This window comes from Ahaetulla prasina, chromosome 4, assembly GCF_028640845.1.
Source record: "Ahaetulla prasina isolate Xishuangbanna chromosome 4, ASM2864084v1, whole genome shotgun sequence".
Taxonomy (NCBI): domain Eukaryota; kingdom Metazoa; phylum Chordata; class Lepidosauria; order Squamata; family Colubridae; genus Ahaetulla; species Ahaetulla prasina.
The window spans coordinates 91008273-91032858 of record NC_080542.1 but is presented as its reverse complement, the minus strand read 5'-3'; the positions used below and the strand labels follow the sequence as shown (position 1 = coordinate 91032858).

The 24586-nt window shown below is 35.6% G+C and overlaps 1 protein-coding gene across 1 annotated transcript in view; it reads right to left on the bottom strand.

The window, feature by feature from the left end:
• Positions 1 to 745: 745 nt before the first annotated feature.
• TOPAZ1 (testis and ovary specific TOPAZ 1) overlaps positions 746 to 24586 on the bottom strand; it is an 80293-nt gene continuing 56452 nt past the window's right edge. The window contains exons 16-21 of the mRNA XM_058182724.1: positions 24446 to 24546; positions 14189 to 14354; positions 12553 to 12717; positions 3324 to 3527; positions 1448 to 1631; positions 746 to 1218 (exon numbers count right to left, since the gene is read on the bottom strand). Of these exons, the coding sequence (XP_058038707.1) occupies positions 1008 to 1218; positions 1448 to 1631; positions 3324 to 3527; positions 12553 to 12717; positions 14189 to 14354; positions 24446 to 24546 (1031 nt within the window). The 3' untranslated portion in view covers positions 746 to 1007. The remainder of the gene's footprint in view (positions 1219 to 1447; positions 1632 to 3323; positions 3528 to 12552; positions 12718 to 14188; positions 14355 to 24445; positions 24547 to 24586) is intronic.

Sequence of the window (24586 nt, the reverse complement as noted above, 5' to 3'; positions counted from 1 at the left end):
ATGAAAGGATTAAAATTTACATTATAATCTTAAAAGAAAACTTTTATAAAATGATGTAGTTAGTATATGTCACCAGAAAAATTTTCTAAATACTTGTCTATGATACTTCAACTGATGGACAAACAGAAAAAATTCATGGACTTTGCTCTTTTGTATGATAATGACAGTGTTTATATATACAATGGTGCGAAAACTTGACATTAAGTGAAGATGAAAATGGCCGAGATTGCAAAAGAGATAGCTTTGATTGGAGATGCTGACTGAAAGACCTTTTAGGACTTTTTGTGGGAAACAGAAAAAAATGAAATTATAATATATTGTAGTAATATAAACATGCAAGTTATGTTGTAAACTTAAGACTGGAGAATTTATATCTGTTGTAAAATAAAATCAGAAATCATTTCTTTGTAGTTCACTTTTTTCCAGCATTTTGCCTTTGCTTTTTTTTTTTTACTCTTTTCTCTCAAATATTAGTTTGTTTTTTTAGTTTTAAAAAAATCTACTAGTTATTTTTTTAAAAAAAGTTTGGTCCTTCTGTATGATCACATTAGAAAGCAAATTTCTGTATTATTTTCTTTTGTTTGAAACTAAAGTTGAACAAAGTAGGTAGGAGTCTGAATACAACAGAAACAAGCTTTATTGATTCATTTTAAACAATGATTACTCTAAACGAAAATCTTCATTGACTAAAAAAGCCAACTGTTTAAGTACACAAGTATTTTGCAAACTATTCTGTCCTCAGAACTATAAACTTATTATTTGCTGGCAGCAGCTTTGTTTTTGAAATACGGTAAAGATTATGAAACCTCTAATTCTAACCCTGAACTGTGAGCATATTTTGACACAGAAAAAGAACATGCCCTTCTGAATGACCATGCCTAAAAAGCTGTATTCTGAATTGTTTTTTTAAAGTTAAAAACCAAAAGATCAAATTATTAAGTGTCTGAAAACAACAAACAATCTTTATTTATTTATTTTAAGCAATGATTACTGAAACCAAATCTTGACTAAAAAAGCCAGGCTTTTCCTGCCCATTTCATATTCTCTTTCAACCATTTAAGTACAGAAGTACGCTCCAAACTATAAATTTGGTCCTTATTAATATTGACTATCAAATGCTTTATGAAAAGCTTTGGCTTAGTTATCTGAACAGCTTGAAACAGTCTTTCTGTAGCATTCTGATATTTTTCACTGTTTGGAATACTGTTACCTTCACATCTGGAAAAAAATGCAAAATCACAAGAGTTATGATTAACATTCTATTGTTGTGGAAGATTTTCAATAGCAACATTTCTGTGACTAGAAAAGACAGCAGAGTTTATGTCAATTTTATTAGTCTATTGGTTGTCAAATAAATATCTAAATTAATAATAAAATAATATATCTTTTGTAGGGGATAAATCAATACATGAGCAACTTTTTCAGCTGATTTGGAATATATGCTAACCTTTTTAATACTATTTGAAGTATTTGATTGGAAGCTCCAGGACTCTGAATACTACTGGCATTTGAAACCAAAAACATTTCAATTGCTAACAGCATTTCAACTTCACTCATATAAGATGGAATCAGTAAAGGTTTACGATAAAAATTTCCTTCTGGTGGTGAATAGCAACCCAATGCTAAAGCACCTAAAAATGACAAAAAAAGAAAAAAGAAGGGTTAATATCAGCTAAACATGTATCTCTTGTTTTGGTAGCTTATTACAAGTTTTAGACAACTGAAATTTCTCCATTTTCATACTGTTGATTCCTCTGGATATTTTGGTAAGTGGAAAAGAGAAGAAAAGAAGAATTAGCAATCCTCAGAGTTTATTTAGTATGCTCAAAGATGTTTTAGATACGCCAGTACAACTAGGAAGCTGTAAAACATTTTTAACATTCTTCCACTGATTCTTAAACAATCTAAGACTTGGCTAGGGTTTTTTTTTCTTTTTACAAAAAAACCCACCAAGTTATATTGCTGCAGTATTTTTTTCTGCCATAAATCTCTTCTAAAATAACTCAGTGTGTGACATTAAAAAAAATGGGTCCACCTGAAAATATATGTATCACATCTTAAATCATAACAGATAGACAATATCTAAATGTTAATAATTATTGGTAGAAAATATGTTTTGTTATGAGCCCAAGTTACCATTATGTTCTAGAAGTTTTGTTGAACTGTTTCAGATTGCTGGAGTTCAATATAAATACAATCTGGAATGTAACAGTTGTTTTGGGGCTTATCAACACAAAATCTAGAAGAATCCCCAAGTAATTTTTTAGGACAGGTAGATTATTACTAGTGTATGTGGCCTCATTCTTTGTAAGGCTAGCATGTTGGCCTGCCTGCTACCAGACCATCCCTATGCCCTGCCATAGGGACCACTGTCTATACATATGTTCTCCAGCCTTGCTTTTCCTGCTCTTTACCCCTGTTCAACCCATTCCAGCCCAGAACAAATGTATCTAGAATATGAGATCCATTCTTCCCAGAAACAGACCAAAACATTCAGACCAAAACATGTTTTAATTTGGGCATGATGCACCCCAAAAAATCTGTTCCATGCACAGAATGGTTAATTTAGACATGTCTTACACAATCTTTTAATAATCTCAAATCATTTTATTGTTTGTTTCTCAGTCTACAACAGGGGTAGTCAACCTTTTTATACCTACCGCTCACTTTTGTATCTCTGTTAGTAGTAAAATTTTCTAACCACCCACCGATTCCACAGTAATGCGCCATGTATCGTCATCTGCGCATGCCTCTCGCACATCGTGGATTGGGTTTGGGGAGGGCGCTGGCTACCAGCTCTGCTTGTCTGTTACAGCTGGGTGGTGTGGGGGGAGATGCGTGAGGTATTCTTGGACAAGGCTCTTTTGTTTGCGGTCGCACTATAGCACCATTTAGTTTTACTTATGTAACGTGAACTAAACTTATGCGATACAAATAGTATATTTTCAGAAATTTAAATTGTCACAGGGAATTTTATGAAAACCTAATGTAAATGTTTTTAAATAATGCTATGAACATTTTAAAAAAAGTAAATTAAATTAAAAAAAGGAAAGTGCTTCAATATCGGACAAAACCTCTACCGCCCACCATGAAAGCTGGAATGCTCACTAGTGGGCGGTAGGGACCAGGTTGGCTACCACTGGTCTACAACATATTTTGTGCAATGAATTGTTTCATAAATTGAAAATGATATGCAAGTACATGTCCCCCAAATTACTCTGGATAGTGCTCAATATTAATGTAGCCATAATAATTTTTAGAGCAAATATTTTCATAAGAAGTTGGTCTAACATAAAAAATGATGTGTCTTTAAGAAAGCTTACTTTTATAATGTTTCCTGGCCTTAATCCACAAACAGTTTCTTCCTAGTGCTGTGATTAATGCTCGAAGTAAATTAAATTCAATATGAATATTTCTTGCAAGCATGAATGACACTACAATAGATGATATTTCAATGTTCCTGCTTTCTGAACAAGCACTTAGCAGTTTATTAAACAAAAAGCCATACTGGGATACATCCAGAGAGTCTGTAAGAGAAAATTCAGGAATATTTTTCAGCTATGGAGCATACTACTTTTTCCATCAGTGAAATGATGCAAACTATATAAAATATTTTTCTTATTTTTAATTTTTATATCGATGCCAAGAACAATTGAGAAACTTTTTTTTTCCTCCTTCAATTTCATACAGAATATTGTTACATATATAAGAAGTCAAATAAAAGGACTATAATAAATCTTATATATATACTGGTACTAAATTTCCCCTGTCAGAGGGATGTTTTTTATCACCATTATTGTTTATTTTAACTCTGGAGCCATTATAGGATAAAATATGAGAATCGAAGGAGACAGAGGGAATTAAAATCAGACAACATGAATATAAACTGAGAGCTTTTGCAGATGATTTGGTGATTACTTTAACAAATCCCATAAACTCAAGTTTATCTCTGTTGGAAATAATTGATCGATATGGAAAGGTTTCAGGGTTTAAGGTAAATCAGAATAAAACAAAAGTGATAATAACAAATATGACAAGACAACAGAAAGAAAAATTAGAGGAAATAACAGGATTTGAAATTGTAAAAAAGGTTAAATATTTAGGGGTTTATATTACACCATCAAATGTGAAATTGTACAAGAATAATTATGAGGTGTTATGGCAAAAAGTTCAGAAGGAGTTGATTGTTTGGAAAAAAATGCAATTATCGTTGCTGGGGAGAATAGGTAAAGGTAAAGGTTCCCCTCGCACATATCTGCTAGTCGTTGCCAACTCTAGGGGACGGTGCTCATCTCTGTTTCAAAGCCGAAGAGCCAGCGCTGTCCGAAGACGTCTCTGTGGTCATGTGGCCAGCATGACTCAACGCCAAAGGCGCTTCCTAGCCCCTCAACGTCCTAGCCCCTGAGCCACCGCTGGGGAGAATAGCTGCTATCAAAATGAATGTTTTACCTAGATTTTTATTCCTCTTTCAGATGATACCAATAATTAAGAAAGATAAAAATTTGGAGGAATGGCAGACTGGAATTAATAAATTTATATGGGAAAGTAAAAAAGCGAGGGTTAAAATGAAAATAATTCAAGATTCTTGGGAAAGGGGAGGTTTAAAAATGCCCAATTTTATTGCTGGCAGCAATAAAGGCTCTTGGATCACCACGCCTTCTTGAATCTCTTGAAGTTTTTCTATCACTTCTGTTTCAACTTTCAAAACTGTAGAAAGAAAATCCTTTGCCTTTAAAACAGTGTCAATTCTATATCTCCTTCCTTGATAAAATACTGTCAGTCCAACTGGCACCTCCCATCTGAATTGAATCTGATGTTTTTTAAGTTCTTGTGTAAAAAAACAAATTCCTTCCTATCTCTTAACATCTTAGAAGGAATCTCTTTCAACACCTTCAGCTCCTGTTCTCCAATTTTTAAAGTTGTCTGATATGAAGCTTGCAGAATCTGATTTCTCATAGTTCTTTTCACAAAATAAACCACAATGTCCCGAGGAAGCTTCCTCTGTCTTGCGATCCAGGAGTTAACTCTATATATTTTATCAATTTGGTAAGCTACCTCTTGGGGTTCCACTTCAATAAATTCAGCCAATGCTTCTGATATAATTTTTCTTAAATCTTCTCCTCGCTGTTCTTGCATACCACGAATTCTAAGAGCTCCTTCCATAAGTTTATATTGTAATATCACAACCTGATCTTCATTTTGATCCACTTTTTTCTGAACACCTTGCATTTTATCTTCTAAATGCTTATTTGACTGAGAGATCTGTTGCATTTCCTCTTCCAATCCCTCAATTTTTTTACTCAGTCCTTGAACTGCCATGAGAATATCTTCTCTTATTTTTGCATTAAAATTCTCCATCATCTCTTTTTGCCTATTTTCAGAAAGTTTTAATTGTACTTTCAATATATCCTCAAGACTTGGTTCAGATCCCCTTCTTCCAGAAGGCTTTAAAGGTTTAGCTGCCATTCTGTCTTCAAAAAGATCAGGAATTTAAACTTAACAACTTTCCTTTACTCCATTCAGTATAAGAGAACTCCGTTTGTAACAATCCACAAATAACGCTACTTTGTTGTACTAAAAAATTTTACTTTCACTTTCAGACGCCATTTTAAAAGTCAATTAATCAGAGACAAAGAAAGGTTTCAGGTTTCAAAAAGGGAGTCGGTACTTGCCGTGTTGATTCTACATCAAAGATCGAACGCTTGTGAAATTCCCGTCTGCTTAGAAAATCAATCAATTTAATAAGTCCTTTTGAGCAGAAGCGACTCTCCTACTCCTTTTTCCTGATAAAAAACAGGAGCGCGTTTGAAGTTGGAGATAGTGGAATTCGGTGGGATCATAAATCCAGGAAAATTCGCTCTTAAGAGCAAACTCCCTGTCTAGATCTACCACTTTTCCACAGCTCTGCACACCCCCTTATGCCCAAAGGGTATGCTAAGGTCAGTGAACAGTGATTTATACTGTTTCACTGACTTTTACAATCTTCTAACGCGGAGTGCCCTGTTTGCTGCCAGCATTAGAGGAACCACAAGAGCAAAGGGTGACAAGAGGAGCTCTTAAGCGTAAAGAAGAGCAACAGTCTCAAAGTAAAAGTCAGGACCCCAGTATGGAAGCTGTGGGAGGAGCCAGACGGAAGATACCGGAGGAGGATCTTCCGTCGTTTGCTTCAAAGCTTCAGGAGGCCAGTAATGGCAAATAGAATTTTGTCATGGAATGTTAATGGCTTGAATTCAGCTCAGAAAAGAAGGAAAATATTTCACTACTTGAAACAATTTAAAAATGATGTGATTTGCCTGCAAGAGACACATATAAAATTATCAGACCAAAAATACTTAATTAACTCAAAATTAGGTAAACATTTTGTTGCATCAGCTTTGGAAAAGAAGCATGGAATTGTTGTATATATCAGGAAGGATGTTGTATATATCAGGAAGGATATACCAGCTAAGTTAATTGAGGCAGATACTCAAGGAAGATTTATTGCTATTGAACTGGTGATAGATGCAAAAAAGATGCAAAAAAGACTTTGCTGATAGGTATTTATGCACCTAATCAGCAACAAATTTTTATCAATTTTAAATGGGGTATGGTAAATTTTAAATTTCCAGGCTAATTTAAAATAAGTTTTTTAAATCGCATTTTAATTGTACTTTGTATTGTGTGTTTTATTTTGCCTGTACACCGCCCTGAGTCCTTCGGGAGAAGGGCGGTATAAAAATCAAATAAATAATAATAATAATAATAATAATAATAACAAGAAAAGTTTTATAAAATGTTACACGAGAGGTTGATCCTCTGGGATTATAGTTCGTTTATTTTATTAGGAGACTGGAATGGAGTAATTGATACAAGAAGTGATAAGAGAACCTCTTCCAAGAAGATACCTATACATGCAAAACTACCAAAATCCTTTTTTGAAATGATGGAAGACTTTGAGTTTAGAGATATATGGAGGTTACGGAATCCAGATGAGAGAGATTTTACTTTTTTCCCCGATAGGCACCAATCTTTCTCACGTATTGATTTTATTTTAATTTCTAATGACTTGCTTTCTAGGGTGAAGAAAATGAAGATATTTCTGAGGTGTTTAACTGACCATAGCCCAGTATGGATGGAATTATTACAAGGGAAAAAAGGTGGTAGAACATGGAGGTTGAATGAAAATCTGTTTGGATATGAGGATAATGTAAATCATTGTAAGAAACAGTTGAAAGAATTTTTTGATTTTAATATGCACAAAGGGACACCTATAGGAACTGTGTGGGAGGCGAGTAAAGCTTTTATTAGAGGGATATTGATATACTTGGACAACAGGCAAAGGAATAATAAACAAAGGCAGCGTAGGTACTTGGAAGAAGAAATTCAAAGGAAGCAACAGTTATTAATTCAAAACCCACAAGATCACAAACTTAAAGAGGCTATAAAAATATTACAGAGTCAATTTAATATGTTAATGGCAGACCAGGTGGCAACAAATATACAATATGCTAAACATAATACCTTTTGTAATGCAAATAAACCTGGGAGATGGTTGGCATATAACTTAAGGAAAAAACAGAAAGCACGTGTCATACAAAAAATAGAATATAAAGGCAAAGAGATATATCAACAGGATAAAATTAAAAAGGCATTCTCAGAATTTTACACTGCTTTATATGCAAAAGACAAAATATCGAATAGGGACATTTATGATTATTTGAAAGATTATAAGGTTAATATTCTAACACTAGAACAGAGGGAGGAGCTGAATCGGCCGATAGCTACTGGAGAAATAGTGGAGGCAATTAAACAATTAAAAATGGGGAAAACCCCTGGTACAGATGGTCTTACAGCAAGTTATTATAAAAAAATACAGGATGAAATATTAGGCCCACTTAAAGAACTATTTAATCAGATACAACTAGGAGTGGGAATACCCCCATCATGGAAAACATCTTTGATTTCACTGATACCAAAAGAGGAGCAAGATTGCTCTAAACCCGGTAACTACAGGCCGATTTCACTTTTAAATAATGATTATAAGATTTTTGTAAAAATAATAGCAAATAGATTAATGTTAGTTTTATAACAAAGAATTCATACTGATCAATCTGGTTTTATAAAAGGGAGGCAGATGAGGAATAATGTTAGACAGATTATTAATATATTGGAATATTTGGAAAAGAAGACTACTTCAGCAGCACTTATTTTTTTGGATGCAGAGAAAGCTTTTGATCGATTGCATTGGGATTTTTTATTTAAATTAATAGAGAAAATGCAATTTGGAGATTGTTTTGTTAGAGTAATTAAAGCGATTTATGGAGAGCAAACAGCTCAGATTATAATAAATGGTAGTTTGACAGAAGTTATTAAGATTGCGAAAGGAACGAGATAGGGATGTCCCTTATCACCACTATTGTTTGTTTTGACTCTGGAACCATTATTAGATAAAATACGAGAATTAACGAAAATAGAGGGAATTAAGATTAGACAATATGAGTACAAAGTTAGAGCTTTTGCAGATGATGTAGTGGTTACCTTAACAAATCCTATAAATTCAAGTAGATTTTTGTTGGAAGTAATTGATAAATATGGAAAGGTATCAGGATTTAAAATAAATCAGAATAAAACAAAAGTGATAATTAAAAATATGTCTATACAACAGAAACAAAAACTAGAGGAAATGACAGGATTTGAGGTGGTAAAAAAGGTTAAATACTTAGGGGTTTATATTAGCTCATCGAACAAGAAACTTTGTAAGAATAATTATGACTTGCTATGGCAAAAAGTTCAGAATGATATGAGTGTCTGGAAAAAATTGCAGTTGTCGCTATTGGGAAGGATTGCGGCTATTAAAATGAATGTGTTACCTAGATTTTTGTTTCTGTTCCAGATGATACCAATAATTAAAAAGGATAAAAATTTGGAAGATTGGCAGATTGGGATTAATAAATTTATATGGCAGGGTAAAAAGGCGAGGGTTAAAATGAAAATAATACAGGACTCACGGGAAAGAGGTGGCTTAAAAATGCCTAACTTCAAATTATATTATGAAGCAGTAGCCCTTTCAGTAATAAGTGACTGGTTTAATTTAACGGAGGAAAGAATTTTGAATATAGAAGGTTATGACTTGTTATATGGATGGCATGCATATTTATTTTATGAAAAAAAAGTGGATAGGGCTTTTAAGAATCATGTGTTGAGAAGTGCTCTTTATGGTCTGGAAAAATATTCTTATAAATTAGATTACAAGATTCCTATATGGTGAGCCCTAGACATGCAATAGAGAATATAAATATAGAACAGAAACAGGAAATGATTACTTATAAAGAACTTTTGTATGCTGAAGGAGGTAGATTGCAATTAAAATCATTACAGGTATTAAATGAAGAAGGGAGGAATTATACTTGGTTTCAATATGGGCAAATAAGTGCTAGATGGAAAGAAGATCAAAAAATTGGTATAATGCAAAGGGAGGAAAATTTAATAAAGCAAATTAGAAATCAGACCCAGGAGCATATAAAGAGATTGTATAATGTGTTGCTTGAAATAGATTCGGAAAAGGATTTGGTAAAGGACTGTATGATAAAATGGGCACAGAATATTCAGGAACCAATAATGTTGGAAACATGGGAGAAAATCTGGGTTAGAAATGTTAAGTTTACACAAGCACAGAATTTAAGGGAAAATTTTTATAAGATGTTTTATAGATGGCACTTAGATCCCAAAAAATTATCACGTATGTATCCTAATATCCAAGCGAAATGTTGGAGGTGTGATTGTGATGACGCTATATATTTTCATATTTGGTGGACTTGCAAGAAAATTAAGGCCTTTTGGATAAGAATTTGGTGGATTATTCAAAATGTACTGAAGAAAAAGATAAAGTTCCTGCCACAATTTTTCCTTTTGGGAATTATAACGGATTGTACAGGGACTGAGACTAAACTGATTCTGAATTTAATAACAGCAGCAAGACTGTTGATTGGACAATATTGGAAGAAAGAAGAGGTACCTACAATAGAAGAATGGACACTGAAAGTCATTAATTTGGCTGAGATGGCTAAAATCTCAGCTTTTTTAAAAGACAATACGCAGGAAAGATATTTAATTGAATGGAAAAAATGGATTATCTACAAAACAGATATCAGATTAAGAAATATCAGATTGCCTTTGAATAATTAGAAAGTTATTTTATTTAATGGGGAGGGGGTTGGGAGATGAAAAGCTTTGGATGAGGCTGATTGGATTGGAAGGGAAAATTTTATTCTATGTTTGGTTTATGTATAACAATACCTTGTGATTGACCCGGGAAGCCGGGGGAAGGAGGGGAAGGGGGTTTTCTGGCAGGGAGGGGGAAAAAAAGGGACGAAAATGTCTTTGTTTTTTTAAAAAACTTTTTCAATAAAAAAAAAATGCCCAATTTTAAATTATACTATGAAACAGCTGCTCTCTCTGCAATAAGTGATTGGTTTAATCTAACAGAGGAAAGAATCCTGAATATAGATGGTTATGACTTGTTATATGGATGGCATGCATATTTAAATTATGACCAAAAAGTGGATAAGGCTTTTAAAAATCATGTGTTAAGAATTGCTCTCTTGCGTGTTTGGAAAAAATACTCTTATAAACTAAATTATAAGGTTCCTATGTGGGCGAGTCCCAGGCATACAATAGAGAATATAAATACAGAACAGAATCAGGAAATGATTACATATAAAGATCTTTTGAATACTGAAAAAGGTAATTTGCAATTAAAATCTCTGCACGTATTAAAAGAAGAAGGGAAAAATTATACTTGGTTTCAATATGGGCAACTACGTGCTAAATGGAAGGAAGATCAGTAAATTGGTATAGTGCAGAATGAGGAAAATTTGGTAAACCAAATTAGAAATCAGTCTCAGGAGCATATAAAGAGATTGTATAATGTGTTACTTGAAATAGATTCTGAGAGGGTTTTGATGAAGGACTGTATGATAAAGTGGGCACAAAATTTTCAAGAACCAATATTATTGGAAACTTGGGAAAAAATTTGGGTTAGAAATGTTAAATTTATGCAGGCACAGAATTTAAGGGAAAATTTTTATAAAATGTTTTATAGATGGCATTTAGATCCTAAGAAATTGTCGTGCATGTATCCAGATATGCAAGCAAAATGCTGGAGATGTAACTGTGATGATGCTACATATTTTCATATTTGGTGGACTTGCAAGAATATTAAGGCTTTTTGGATAAGAATTTGGTGGATTTTACAAAATGTTTTGAAAAAGAAGATAAAGTTCCTGCCGCAAATTTTTTTACTGGGAATTATCACGGACTGTACAGTAATTGAGACTAAATTGATTTTAAATCTAATAACAGCGGCAAGATTACTAATAGGACAGTACTGGAAGAAAAAAGAATTACTTACAATAGAAGAATGGATATTGAAAGTTGCCAATTTGGCTGAGATGGCAAAAATCTCAGCCTTTTTGAAAGACAATACGCAAGAAATACTTAAATGAATGGAAAAAATGGATTGACTATATTCAAAACAGATATCAGATAAAGAGATATCAGACTGCCTTTGAATGATTAGGATGTATTATTTCTGATTGCATTGGGGAAGGTTAGGATTTGATGAGAAATGCAGGAGTATAATTGAGTTAGGAGGAAATTTTTTTAGCATATGTTTGTTTTATTTTTAACTATACCTTGTGTTTGTTCCGGGAAGTCGGGGAGGGAGGGGGGAGGGGTTTTTTTGAAGGGAGGGGTAAGGGGGGAAAGGGGGGGAAGCTTTTTTTTTTGTAAAAACTTTTTCAATTAAAAAAAAAAATCCCGTCAGTTTGTACCCTTCAATTAGCCAAAATAGTGTATTACAGGGCAACAATTTTTCACTTTTAAATAATTTTTATTTCCATTTTCCAACATCATATTTATGTACAAACTATTATCCATCATTAATCATTTATTTTATTTATTACTGATTCAGGTCTGCCCGACTGCCACTTCCTTTCTTCACAACCTCCCTCTCTACAGGGCAACAATTTTTGAATCAAGAGACCTCAAACAGCCTAATTTAAAGAATGCATTCAAAAGCTGGGACCAATTACTCAAGTGCAATTGAAATTTCAAAGATATTCAGACGAATTGTATTGGAAAAGTTGTGGTCACTGCAGCACCACTGCCAGGTCATCATAATTCTGGTGCTCTCTGCCAGCTTCTCACAAAATCGAACGGTAAGCCAGCAAGAAATTGGAAATCACTCCTGCTCCTATAGTTTTTTGTGTACTATGGCCATTGTTTATCAATTTTGGTAAGTAAATATTAACAAAGGATGATCATCTGGATCTCAGGCCTTTTCAAAGGACAGGTCCAGTGACAGAGAAGGAACAGAATCTCTGTGAATAAGTAGAGCTATCTATATTAGGAAACCTGATTTATTAGGTGACTGAAAACAAAAATATTTGCTTAAGATTTTACTTATAAATTCCAAAATCACAGCATCTCTGGGTAATGAAAATTTCAATGATACAAATTCAAACTATAAGTCTGCTATTTTAATTAGTAAGTAACAAGTAACTAACAACTTACCACAAATATTCTGAAAACCTGGGAAATTTTTTAAGACTTCAAATGTTTCATTATACCGTTTTTTGGTCATTAATTCAGATGCTACAGTACATAGCAGATTATGTCGATTTAGGACATCCATTTTTTCACAAGGCCATGCTGCTGTATTTATTATCCATTCTGACCCTATGGGAAGATTAATGCTAGTGTTTTAAAATTGTTAGAATATACAGCAAAAAACAAAATTATAGGACAAATCTCAAATAATACTAGGCTTTCTAAGTAGCCTTTAGCAGAAATTTAGATTCCTAATATTCTTTGAGCTACATTACATAGTCTGAAGGAGTGTAGTAGTATCCTTACAAAAACAGCAGGTCCTTATATTTGATCGTTGGAAGAGCTGCCGAAAAATTTCCATAAGCATTACTAAAAGCAACACATCACACGGCAAGGATACAAAACAAAGGGCATGCTTGATTACATAAGTTGTTATGTAATATTTTTGAGGAGCAAGTCCTTCATTGCACAGAATGTATTAGAAACTAGGAAAAGCTATTTAATTAAAATAGAACTAAAATAACAATTCTCCATGATGTAAAACAAAGTTAGATGCCAAATTTTAGATGTCTGAAGTTGTGTGCAAAAGTTCAGGAAAGATGTGATATTCAATCTTACACATGTAAAGGTTTTCAGTTTTTGTTCACTTAGGGATTCATGGAAATATATAACTCATGAGAGAGGATGGTGTTTAAATGTTTGCATGCACTGTATTTCTTTATTATTTTAAAACTTATTAAATGATGAAAAACAATTGAAAAATAAGCCTTTTATCTCTAATAATCCTTCTGAAATTTGTCTTTTAGATTTTAAGTTTCCTAATAAGAACATTTTTAGTAATTATTGTAGCCTCTTTGTAGATACTGTTTTTGGCTAAATAATGGAAATAAAATGCTTTGAATATAGCAAGTGCTTTTGTTATATCATTATTCCAAAACCAGGAACTAAACATGCCCTTCCAAATATAATTTTTATTTTATTTACTTATTTTTAATTATTTATTAGGTTTGTTTCATTGGAAGGTGACTCTGGACAGCTTATCTTAAAATAAAAGCATAAATATTTATATTTATGGAAAATCACAATAAAAATGCAGGTTTATTTATTTATTACATTTATAAGGCAGCCTATCTCACAAGAAGTGACTTTGGGAGGTGTATAGCAACAAAAATATAAAAACAAACTCTTCAATATATATAACACACATATGAGATTCAATCAGCAACAAAGCCACCTCAAGAACTCACTGGTCCCCTAAGAACCTCAGGCCTTATGACAAAGCCAGATTTTGAAGGACTTCTGGAAAATAAGGAGGGATGGAGGGAGAGAATATTCCATAAGGTGGTGCCATGGTAGAGAAGGCCCATTTTCTCAGACTCATTAAATGTAGCTCCCTGAAAGACAGGATCCACATTATGCCTTTCTTGCTAGATCTGATGAACAGATGGAATCGTGGAGAAGCAGTCCTTCAAACAACTTAGCCCCATGCCATGAGAGGCCTTAAAAATCAAAATCAGCACCCTGAATTGGATCCAGAAGCAAACTATGAATATTTATATAAATTTGATCAATAAATACAATTTTGTTAATTTAAATTTACCTCTCAATACCCATAATGCTCCATCAAGTTTCCCACATTTGAGAAAGATTTCTACAGCAACATTAACAACTTGACATCTTGATACTGATTGCTGTGATTCAAGAAGTCCTTTAAGAAGTGTGAAACGTATCTTTAAGATATGAAACATATCTAGAACCTTCTTGGCCTAATATAAAAAGGGAGAAAGCAGGAATAAAAATTGCAAACAATTTCGTGCTTTTTAACATTGGTTTACACCTTTATCTCAGAAACAGTAATGCTCCTGGTATGTGAAAATAATAGTTTTGAAGTTATCAATGATTCAAATGCCAACTCAACTCTACCACTGGAAATTATTTTTGGTGTATAAATTTATTCAAGATTATGACTGGGTATGCTGAATTGCACCAACATGTTCTGCCCTCCAAAGTGGGGGCATAGAAATAAAAATGCTATACCAATATAAAATTGAAACCAATTTTGAAATTTGGAATACCTTCAAGTGATCTCCAGTGCATACAACACACAAAATCAAAGACAGCACAGCATATGTTTTCCTCACCTCATTTACCAAGAAATAGATCAGGGGTGTCCAAACTACGGCCCGCGGGCCAACTGCGGCCCGCGGGTCAGTTTTTATTGGCCCGCAGCAAATTTTGAAAGTATAACTGAATATGGCCCTTTTCGGCCGCCTCCCGGTGCTTGCCCGGTGGTTCGCTATGAGGCTCATGCTCCTCCCATGGGCGGGAATAATGAAGGAGGGGCGGAGGCGGCGAGCGGGAAAGAGGCTGCTGGCCGTGCCCGACCCCAGCAGTTCTACCCTCGCCTTCCTCGGGCCGCCTGGTGAGGCTCCTCACGCCTCCCCATGTCGGACACGCGTGGCGGCAGTGACAGCCATCGAGAAACAGGTGAGGAGGCGGCGAGCGGGAAAGAGGCTGCTGGCTGTGCCTGACCCCAGCAGCTCTACCTCGCCTTCCTCGGGCCGCCTGGCGAGGCTCCTCGCGCCCACCCCTTGGGCAGGGAATAACGAAGGAGGGGCGGAGGAGGCGGTGAGCGAGAGAGAGGCTGCTGGCTGTGCCCAACCCCAGCAGTCCTACCCTCGCCTTCCTCGGGCCGCCTGGCGAGGCCCCTCGCGCCTCCACCCCTTGGGCAGGGAATAACGAAGGGAGGGGGCGGAGGAGACGGCGGCGAGAAAGAGGCTGCTGGCCGTGCCCGACCCCAGCAGTTCTACCTCGCCTCGGGCCGCCTGGCGAGGCTCCTCGCACCTCCACCCCTTGGGCAGGGAATAACGAAGGGAGTTTCAAGTTCATACCAAATACAAAACAAAGTTAAGATCAGGGGTGTCAAACCTGGTCTCTTTAAGACTTGTGGACTTCAATTCCCAGAGTTCCTCAGCCCGCTTTGCTGGCTGGGGGGCTCTGGGGGGTGGAGTCCACAAGGCTTAAAGAGACCAAGTTTGGACACCCCTGGCCAAGATGAATGAATGTGAAACATTTTCCCCCCTTAAATGAAGATGATATCCACATATTGTAAACTGCACACTTCCCTGCGCTGTCTGAAATCAAGTCTGCTTTTCCAAAGGCAGACCTTTCTGCTAAAAAGGAGAAATATGTTTCTGTAATTACATCTCTTGTGACAGAATTCAACCAGCGTTTTCAAGATTTTTCTGTCATTGAAAAACAAATCAAGCTGTTCTCGACCCCCTTCCTGGTGGATGCAGAAGAAGTGGAGGAGAGTCTGCAGTTAGAACTGATTGAAATGCAATGTGATGATTCTCTGAAGAGTCAACATCAGCTTTTCTCCCTCCCTGACTTCTATCAGAGTTTGGATCATGCCAAGTTTCCTCTGATGAGACGCCACGTGAAAAGAATGATGAGCCTGTTCGGCTCAACATACATATGTGAACAAACATTTTCTCTGTTAAATCAGAACAAAAGCAGACTGAGATCCAGAATGACTGATAGCCATCTCTGTGAAGTCCTTCGTGTCTCAACCACCAAACTTTCGTATACTTAAGCCTAAACTGTGCATAGGGACTACCCAGATGGCTGAAAAAAGTGATTTCTGACAGGTTCTCACACTTTTGACCAGTCCTCACACTTATGACCAGTCATCATTTATGCCTGTTGCAGCATTTTGTGCATAAGGACTACTCAGAGGGCTGAAAAAGTTATTTTTGACCTGTCCTCACACTTTTGACTGGTCCTCACACCTACAACTATCTTTACATTTTGCACCCTATCTTGTAACCGTGGTGAAGAGAAGCAGTTGTGAAATGAGTGATATGGTTGTTAAAAATGCTGCAATGGGCATAAATGTGAGGATGGTCATAAGTGTGAGGACTGGTCAAAAATTACTTTTTTTAGCCCTCTGAGTAGTTTCTATGCCCATAGCCACATCCACTCAGTCACATGAGCAGTTAGCCACGCTCACTAGTCACATGACCACCAAGCCACACCCCAAAATAAGCCACGCCCACAGAACTGGTACGAAAAAAAATCCCCCCCCCCCGTTCAATGGTGTGGCCCGGGCCTTTGCTTATTTTTCTGTATTTGGCCCTCACCAAAAAAACTTTGGACACCCCTGAAATAGATCCTTGAAAGAAATTGTGCACTATAATTATGGATATATGTAGCTCTCTTTTTCCAATTATAAATTCTGCATATAACAGGTCTATGAATCCCACTGAAATTAGGATTTTTTTAAACTTTGGCAATATTTAAGCATAAATTTAGAAATTTATTCTAAAATTCTGACATTTCTGACACTTTTATTTCAGAATAAAACAGAATTCTGAAATACTGTATGTTCAAAGTTTGATCTGTTAATTAAGCACAGACATTGATAAAATTTTCCATCTTTTAATATTACTGATATTCAAAACACAGCGAAAACTGGACTTCAGCTATGTGGAAGTTATTAATTTAAACTTTTAGGTATTTTCATCAGGGCAAGGTTGGGAAAACATATAATTGATTTAACAGAATATCAGAGTTGGAAGGGACCTTTTAGGTCTCATCTAATCCAAACCCTGCTCAAGCAGGAGATCCTATACCTCTGACAGATGGCAGTCCATTCTCTTCTTGAAAGCTTCCAGTGATGAAACTCCCACTTCTGATGACAAGCTGTGCCATTGATCGTTCTCATTGTCAGAAAATTTCTCCTTATTTCTAGGTGGAATCTCTCCTTGATCAGTTTCCATTCATTATTGCTAGTCTGGCCTTCAGGTGTCTTGGAAAATAGCTTGACCCCTTCCTCTCTATGGCAGCCCCTCAAATATTGGAACACTTCTAACATGTATCCCCTCGTCTTTCTCTTCATTAGTCTAGCCATGCAGAGTATTTGCAACTGTTCATCATATGTTTTAGTCTCCAGTACCCTAATTGTCCTGGTTGCTCTTCTCTCCACTCTTTCTAGAGTCTCAACATCTTTTTTATAACGTGATGACCAAAACTGGATGCAGTATCCCAGGTGTAGTCTTTATAGAGTGGTATTAATACCTCACATGATCTTGATTGAATCTCTCCGTTAATGCAATTTAGGATTGCATTGGCTTTTTGGCTGCTGCAGCACACTGTTGCCACATGTTTAATTGATTGTCTGCTAAGACTCCAAGATCCCTCTCACAGTTACTGCTATTAAACCTGATTTCTTCCAATTTATATGTGTACTTTTGGTTTTTCTTGCCTAAGTGTAAGACTTTACTTTTCTCTACATTGAATTTCATTTTTTTAGTTAGGGCCAAACTCTGTCAAAATCCATCTGGATCTTGAGCCTATCATCTAGGGTGTTGGCTATTCCTGCCAGCTTAGTATTATCTACGAATTTTATACATTTCTCTTATCTAAGTTGTTTATGAAGATATTGAAGAGTACTGGACCTAAGACAGAACCTTGTGGTACCCCACTGCTTACTTTCCTCCGTGTAAATTTAGTACTGTTAAGGAAATTGCAGACTTGGCTGCAGCAATTTTTCCAAATTTCTACACTCTCCAGTTATCTGCTTTAGAAAGGTATCTAAATTAGAAAAAAACCTCTCTGGGGAAAGTGGAAGTTCTAGAAATCAACCTTTTTGCTCCCCAGTATAGCTGGGTGCTCTCAGAAAGCTTGTGGAAGAAGTGGTGATCCGGTAAGTCTCTGGCTGGGGGCTGGGCAACCAAGAAACAAGTTCACTGTGGAGGAACCAAATGTTTCAAATGGACAATAAAGTTTGCCTCTGCTTCTTAAGACACTAGCTCTGCATATTTACCTTTCTTTTCTAAATGAGGGTTCCTTTGGTTGCAGCCTGCTTTTCTCCTTTTTGTGGAATCATCACTTCTGAGGCTTTGGGACGTTAACATGGCAAATGAGGAGCAGTTGGAGGAGCCAAATTAAGCTGGAAAATACTGTGGAAACTATCTCTGAAACTTTTGGACTTAAAACAGGGGTGAAATGCTACTGGTTCGCAATAGTTCAGGTGAACCAGTAGTGATAAAAGCTGCTGGTTTGTCTGAACCGGTATTTCTGACGATTAGTTGTGCCATGTGATTTATATTCATTAGAAAGCAGGAAATCCTGCTTTCTAGCGAATCTAAATCGCACGGCACAACTGTTTCCCCCCTCGCTGTTCTATTTACCTTGTTAAGCCTCTTTTTTCTGACCACACATGCTTTTGGTGTGCACTGCACATGCACGCAGCATGCTTTTGGCACACAATGTGCATGCATGTGCAGCGTGCTTTTGGTGTGCACTGTGCATACGCGGGCAGTGTGCTTTTGGCACACACCACGTATGCGCGGGCAGCGAACCAGTGGAAATCCACAAAGGATTTCACTGATTTAAAATATTTGGAAGATGGTTTGCCTTTAACAGACTCTGCTGAAAGTTTTCATCTTTGAAACAAAGCTTGCCCAATCGGCATTTTGTTGTGGCTGGAAGGAGAGGGTAAAAACAGTTTTGGTTTCTATCACTTTTGATTGGTTTAGCAGCAGGCAGAGATATAGAGGTTTCTTTTACGGCAGTGGCACTGTTTGTCCACACGAGGGAGCCAACTAGGTAGAGGTAGAACGGTGATTTCCTTTTTAACTTTTAAGTGACACAATTTAAGCTATAGGATTTATGCTATTAATTATGGTGACCCGTAAGAGAATAGAGTAGATACCAGGAGATGCAGAATCTTTAAAATCTTTTTTGGATGAATGCACAGCCAAAACTAATGAAGTTTTAACACATCTTTAACACATTCTTTGGCTCAGACTTTGTTAACAGTAATGGCTCATACCCGACATTCCCCTATCGTACCAACAATGAGTACAACGACCTAACACAAATAGATTTCACAGAAGATAATGTTGAAAAAGCTCTTCACAAACTGAAACCATCCCTATCTATTGGACCTGATGGACTATGTGCATACTTCTTGAAAAAGCTTTCCACTAATACAGCGGAAACCCTAAGCATAATCTTTGAAAAAGCTTTCATGACCAGTTCCCTTCCCAAACTTTGGTCACTAGCCACGGTCATCCCAGTCTTCAAAAAAGAAGACCCCAGCCTAGTTGAAAATTACAGACCAATCTCTCTATGTTGCGTCACCTGCAAAGTAATGGAATCTATCATCAACCAATCCATTACCATCCACCTAGAAACAAACAACCTACTCTCTAATAAACAATTTGGTTTCAGAAAAAATTTATCATGTAATTTACAACTTCTCCACTGCAAAAACATATGGACTACAAATCTTGATCAAGGCAAAACAATAGATGCAATTGACATAGACTTCTGTAAAGCTTTTGACTCAGTAGTACATGATAAACTTCTCCTAAATCTAAAATCCAACAGCATCTCAGGACCCCTCCACAATTGGATAACAGCTTTCCTGTCAGACAGCTTTCCTTTCAATTGGATAACAGCTTTCCTGCCAGACAACAAGTGGTCAAAATTGGCAATGCTCTATCAAATCCTGTTCCTGTCAAAAGTGGCATTCCCCAAGGCAGCGTTCTTGGACCAACACTCTTCATATTATACATTAATGATCTCTGTGACCATATTACAAGTAATTGTGTTCTCTTTGCTGACGATGTCAAACTATTTAACACCACCAACAATACTACTACCCTTCAAAAAGACCTTGACTTTGTATCTGAATGGTCTAAAACTTGGCAACTCCAAATCTCAATCAGCAAATGCTCAGTCTTTCGTATTGGAAAAAAGAACCTAAACACTAAGTACAAGCTTCATGGACATTACTTTACAGATGACCCCCACCCTGTTAAAGACCTTGGAGTTTTCATATCAAATGATCTAAGTGCCAAAGCCCACTGTAACTACATCGCAAAGAAGGCTTTAAGAGTTGTAAACCTAATCTTGCGTAGCTTCTTCTCCAAAAACACTACACTACTAACCAGAGCATATAAACATTTGCTAGACCAATTCTTGAATATAGCTCGACTGTCTGGAATGCATACCACATTTCAGACATCAATACAATTGAAGTGTCCAGAAATATTTTACAAGAAGAGTTCTCCACTCCTCTGAATACAACAAAATACCTTATGCCACTAGACTTGAAATCCTGGGTTTAGAAAATTTAGAACTACGCCGCTTTCGACATGACCTGAGTTTAACTCATAAAATCATCTATAACAATGTCCTTCCTGTCGAAGACTACTTCAGCTTCAATTGCAACAATACACGAGCACACAATAGATTTAAGCTTAATGTTAACCGCTCCAATCTTGATTGCAGAAAATATGACTTCAGTAACAGAGCTGTTAATACTTGGAATATACTACCTGACTCTGTGGTCTCTTCCCAAAATCCCCAAAGCTTTAACCAAAAACTGTCTACTATTGACCTCACCCCATTCCTAAGAGGCCTGTAAGGGGTGTACATAAGAGCACAAGCATTCCTATCATTCCTGTCCTATTGCTTCCTTTCATTATATCCAATTAATATAGTTATTACATACTCATGCTTATATATATGCTCATATATTGTATAGTTATTTCATGCTTATGCTTATATATACTGTGTGACAAAATAAATAAATAAATAATCAATTTATTTATTGATAATGAAAGTGCCTATTTGGGTTTCCATGAAAGTACCTATTTGGGTTTCCCTACAGGCAGCTTTGGGTTTCCATGAAAGTGCCTGTTTGGGTTTCCCCACAGGCGGCTTTTTAAAGAAAAGAAATGGGAACAAGGCCAAACCTATGGTAAAATAATCTTTTAATTTAGGAGACCTACCCTCAAATCTAAGGAGGAGCTAGAATCAGAAGGTCATGTCTGTCATTGGTTTACATATTTACAACTGAAAGATTTAAACTAGATAAAAAGAATCAAGGGTTTAACTTTGTTAAAAATGAATTAGATACTTTAATGTGTGGTAGTGATGAACATATTATTGCTAAAGTCTATAAAGTGTTATTGAATTTAAATCTGGAAAATGAAGTAACTGTATGTACGATTCAGTGGGCACGGAATTTTGGATATAATGTAATGCTTGAACAGTGGGAGGATATGTGGAATAACGGTTTAAAGTTTACATTAAATTTAAAGGAAAATTTTTATAAGATGAATCGTTGGTATTTTACTCCAGATAAATTGTCAAGAATGTATAAAGGTACCTCAAATGAATGTTAGAAATGTAAATGTAAAGCAGGGACTTTTTATCATTTTTTGTGGGCGTGTGATAAAGCAAAGAAATATTGGAGTAGGATTCATATCCTAATACTGGAAATTCTTAAAGTGAATATAGAAAAAACCCCAGAGACTTTTCTTTTGGATTTAATGGAACAAGACTTGAAAAAAAATTCGGAACTCTGATGTTATATAGGGTGATGGCAGCAAAACTACTCTACGCACAGAAATGGAAAGACACCTCAACCCCTACAATGGATGAATGGCTGCAAAAACTGATGGAGTTAATAGAGATGGCTAAATTGACTGCTCTGATTAAAGGAAAAAACACAAACACCTTTACTTCGATCTGGAAACCACTTCTAGATTTTGTGCTTGAGGTGAAAAAAGATGAAACTTTAACCCTGGGCTTTACTAATTAGATAGATTTATTGTTATAGAAATGGGTAGATTCTATTATTATGAAAAAGTAAAAAGCTGAAGGTAGATCTTAATGCCTTATTTTACTGCACCAAAGGAATTGGAAGTCAATGCCTTTTTTTCTTTTTCCCTTCCTTTCCACTGTTCCCTTCCCTTTTTCCCTTCCTAATTTCTCTAATATTTGCTTTTGTATTCTCTTTGTATGTTATATTATAAACTAATAAAAACTATATAACAACAACAAAATAAGGAGTACTAAGTGAGTATGGTTTGTCAGCCAGTTACAAATCCATCTGATTGTGATGCTATCTATCCCACTTTTTTCTAACTTTTCTAACTTATCGAGAAGTAGGTTGTGGTCTACCTACTTAGACCCATAGTCTAAGTATACTATGTCCACAGCATTTTGCTGGTCAAAGAATGAAATAAGATTGGTTTGGCATGATCTGTTTTTAACAAACCTATGCTGATTTCTAGTTATTACTTTACTCATTTCTACATGTTCACAGATCTATTTTTTGATTATCTTTTCCAGTATCTTCCCAGGTATTGATGTTAGGCTGACTGATCTGTATAGTTTCCTGGGTCTGTGTTTTTTCCCTTTTTTGAAGATGGAAACCACATCAGTTTTTTTCCAGTCCTCTGGTAGTTCCCAGGTGTGCCAGGATTTTTGAAAGATATAGTACAGTGCTTCTGAGATGACATCTGCCAGCTCCTTTAAAATGCTGGGATGTAATCTGTCAGGTCCCGGTGATTTAAATTCATCAAGATCAGACATGTGTTTTCTTATCTTTTTTTTCTTTCTAATTTTAACTTTTATTTCTAGTCTGTCTTTTATAGTTACAGTTTTGGTAGGTTGGGCTATAGTTTCTTTTTTGTGCTCTGCTTTCTCTCTGCTGTTAGTTCCTTGCAATTTTCTCTCTTTAGTAGACTATTTCCTTGATTTTTTTCTATATGTTGAATATAAATTTTTTAAAAAATCTTTGACTTTTATTGCAAGTCTTTGTTCATTCTGAGCCTTTGCAGATTCTAGCTATCTGCTGATATTCTGCCTTAGTTATGTGTCTCTTTTTCCATTTCTTTTTGTATTTGTCCTTTTTGTCTTTCAGTTTATTAGAGACATTTTTGTGCAGCCATGCTGGTTTCTTCTTGGATTTCTTGTTTTTCTTTTTCAATTATATTGTGGTGGATGGGACTTTTATGATAGTATTTTTCAGAGTTTCCCAAGTTTCTTGAGTTATTTTGTCCTTTAGGATTTTCATCCAAGAAATCTTTCTCAAATTCTGAGTTTGTTAAAATCATCTCTTTTAAAATCTAAGACTCTTGTATCATTGTATCTTTTATCATGCTTGTGTTTGCATTATGTTGAATTCCAGTATGATGTAGTCACTCTCAACCAAGGTTCCTGCAGTTTCAATTCCCTCTATCACTTCTTCTCTGTTTGTAAGAATTAAGTTCAGTATGGCTGTCCCTCTACTTTCCTCCTCTACCTTTTGGACAACAAAGTTGTCAGCTAGGTCGGTCAGGAACCTATTTGATTTCTCACTTGGTACAGAATTAGTCTTCCAGTTGATGTCAGAATAATTGAAGACCCCATTATTATTGTAGTGTGTTTCCTACATATATGTTAATTGATTAGCAAAAGGTACATTTATTTTTTCTGCTTGGTTGGGTGGTCGGTAGACTCACTGTATGGCAATGTCATTCTTTTTTCTTTTATATTGACCCATATGAATTCTAGTAAGTTTTCATTTTTAGTTTCATGCATTTCTGTAGCAATATAGTGATCTTTTACATATAGTGCAACTCCACCTTCTTTTTTATGGGGTCTGGGTTTTTTGACCAGTTTGTATCCTTCTATCAGTATGAATTTCTTCATCCCTATATTCAAAATATGCATCTATGAGAAATTATCCAACAATTTCACACTTATTGGCACTGAAATAAATTTTTAAATTATCTTAACTTTAAACTTTATTTTACACAAATATCTCAATTTCACTTGCAGAAAGAAAAATGTCTTAATTCCCACCACCATATACTTGAAAGAAAATATGAAGAGTAATTTATTTCTTGTTCAACAATGATATCTTGGTTGATGGCTATTCAATAGGAAAATAGGCTATTCAATGGGCTTGCAAGGCATGTAGCAATATATAAGATGTTGTATCTATGGCCCACCCCTCAAATTAAAATTAAAAAATTCATATAATAAGCATTATGACTTTGTAAGTTACCTTTGACCATTGCTGTACTTTGTAATATGAAAACATGACACTAATACCAATCCGTCCTAATGAAGAAATGTTTCTTTCATCACGATGACCACCAACGTTAACTAAAAAATTAATAATAGTTAATTTAAATAATTAGCATTG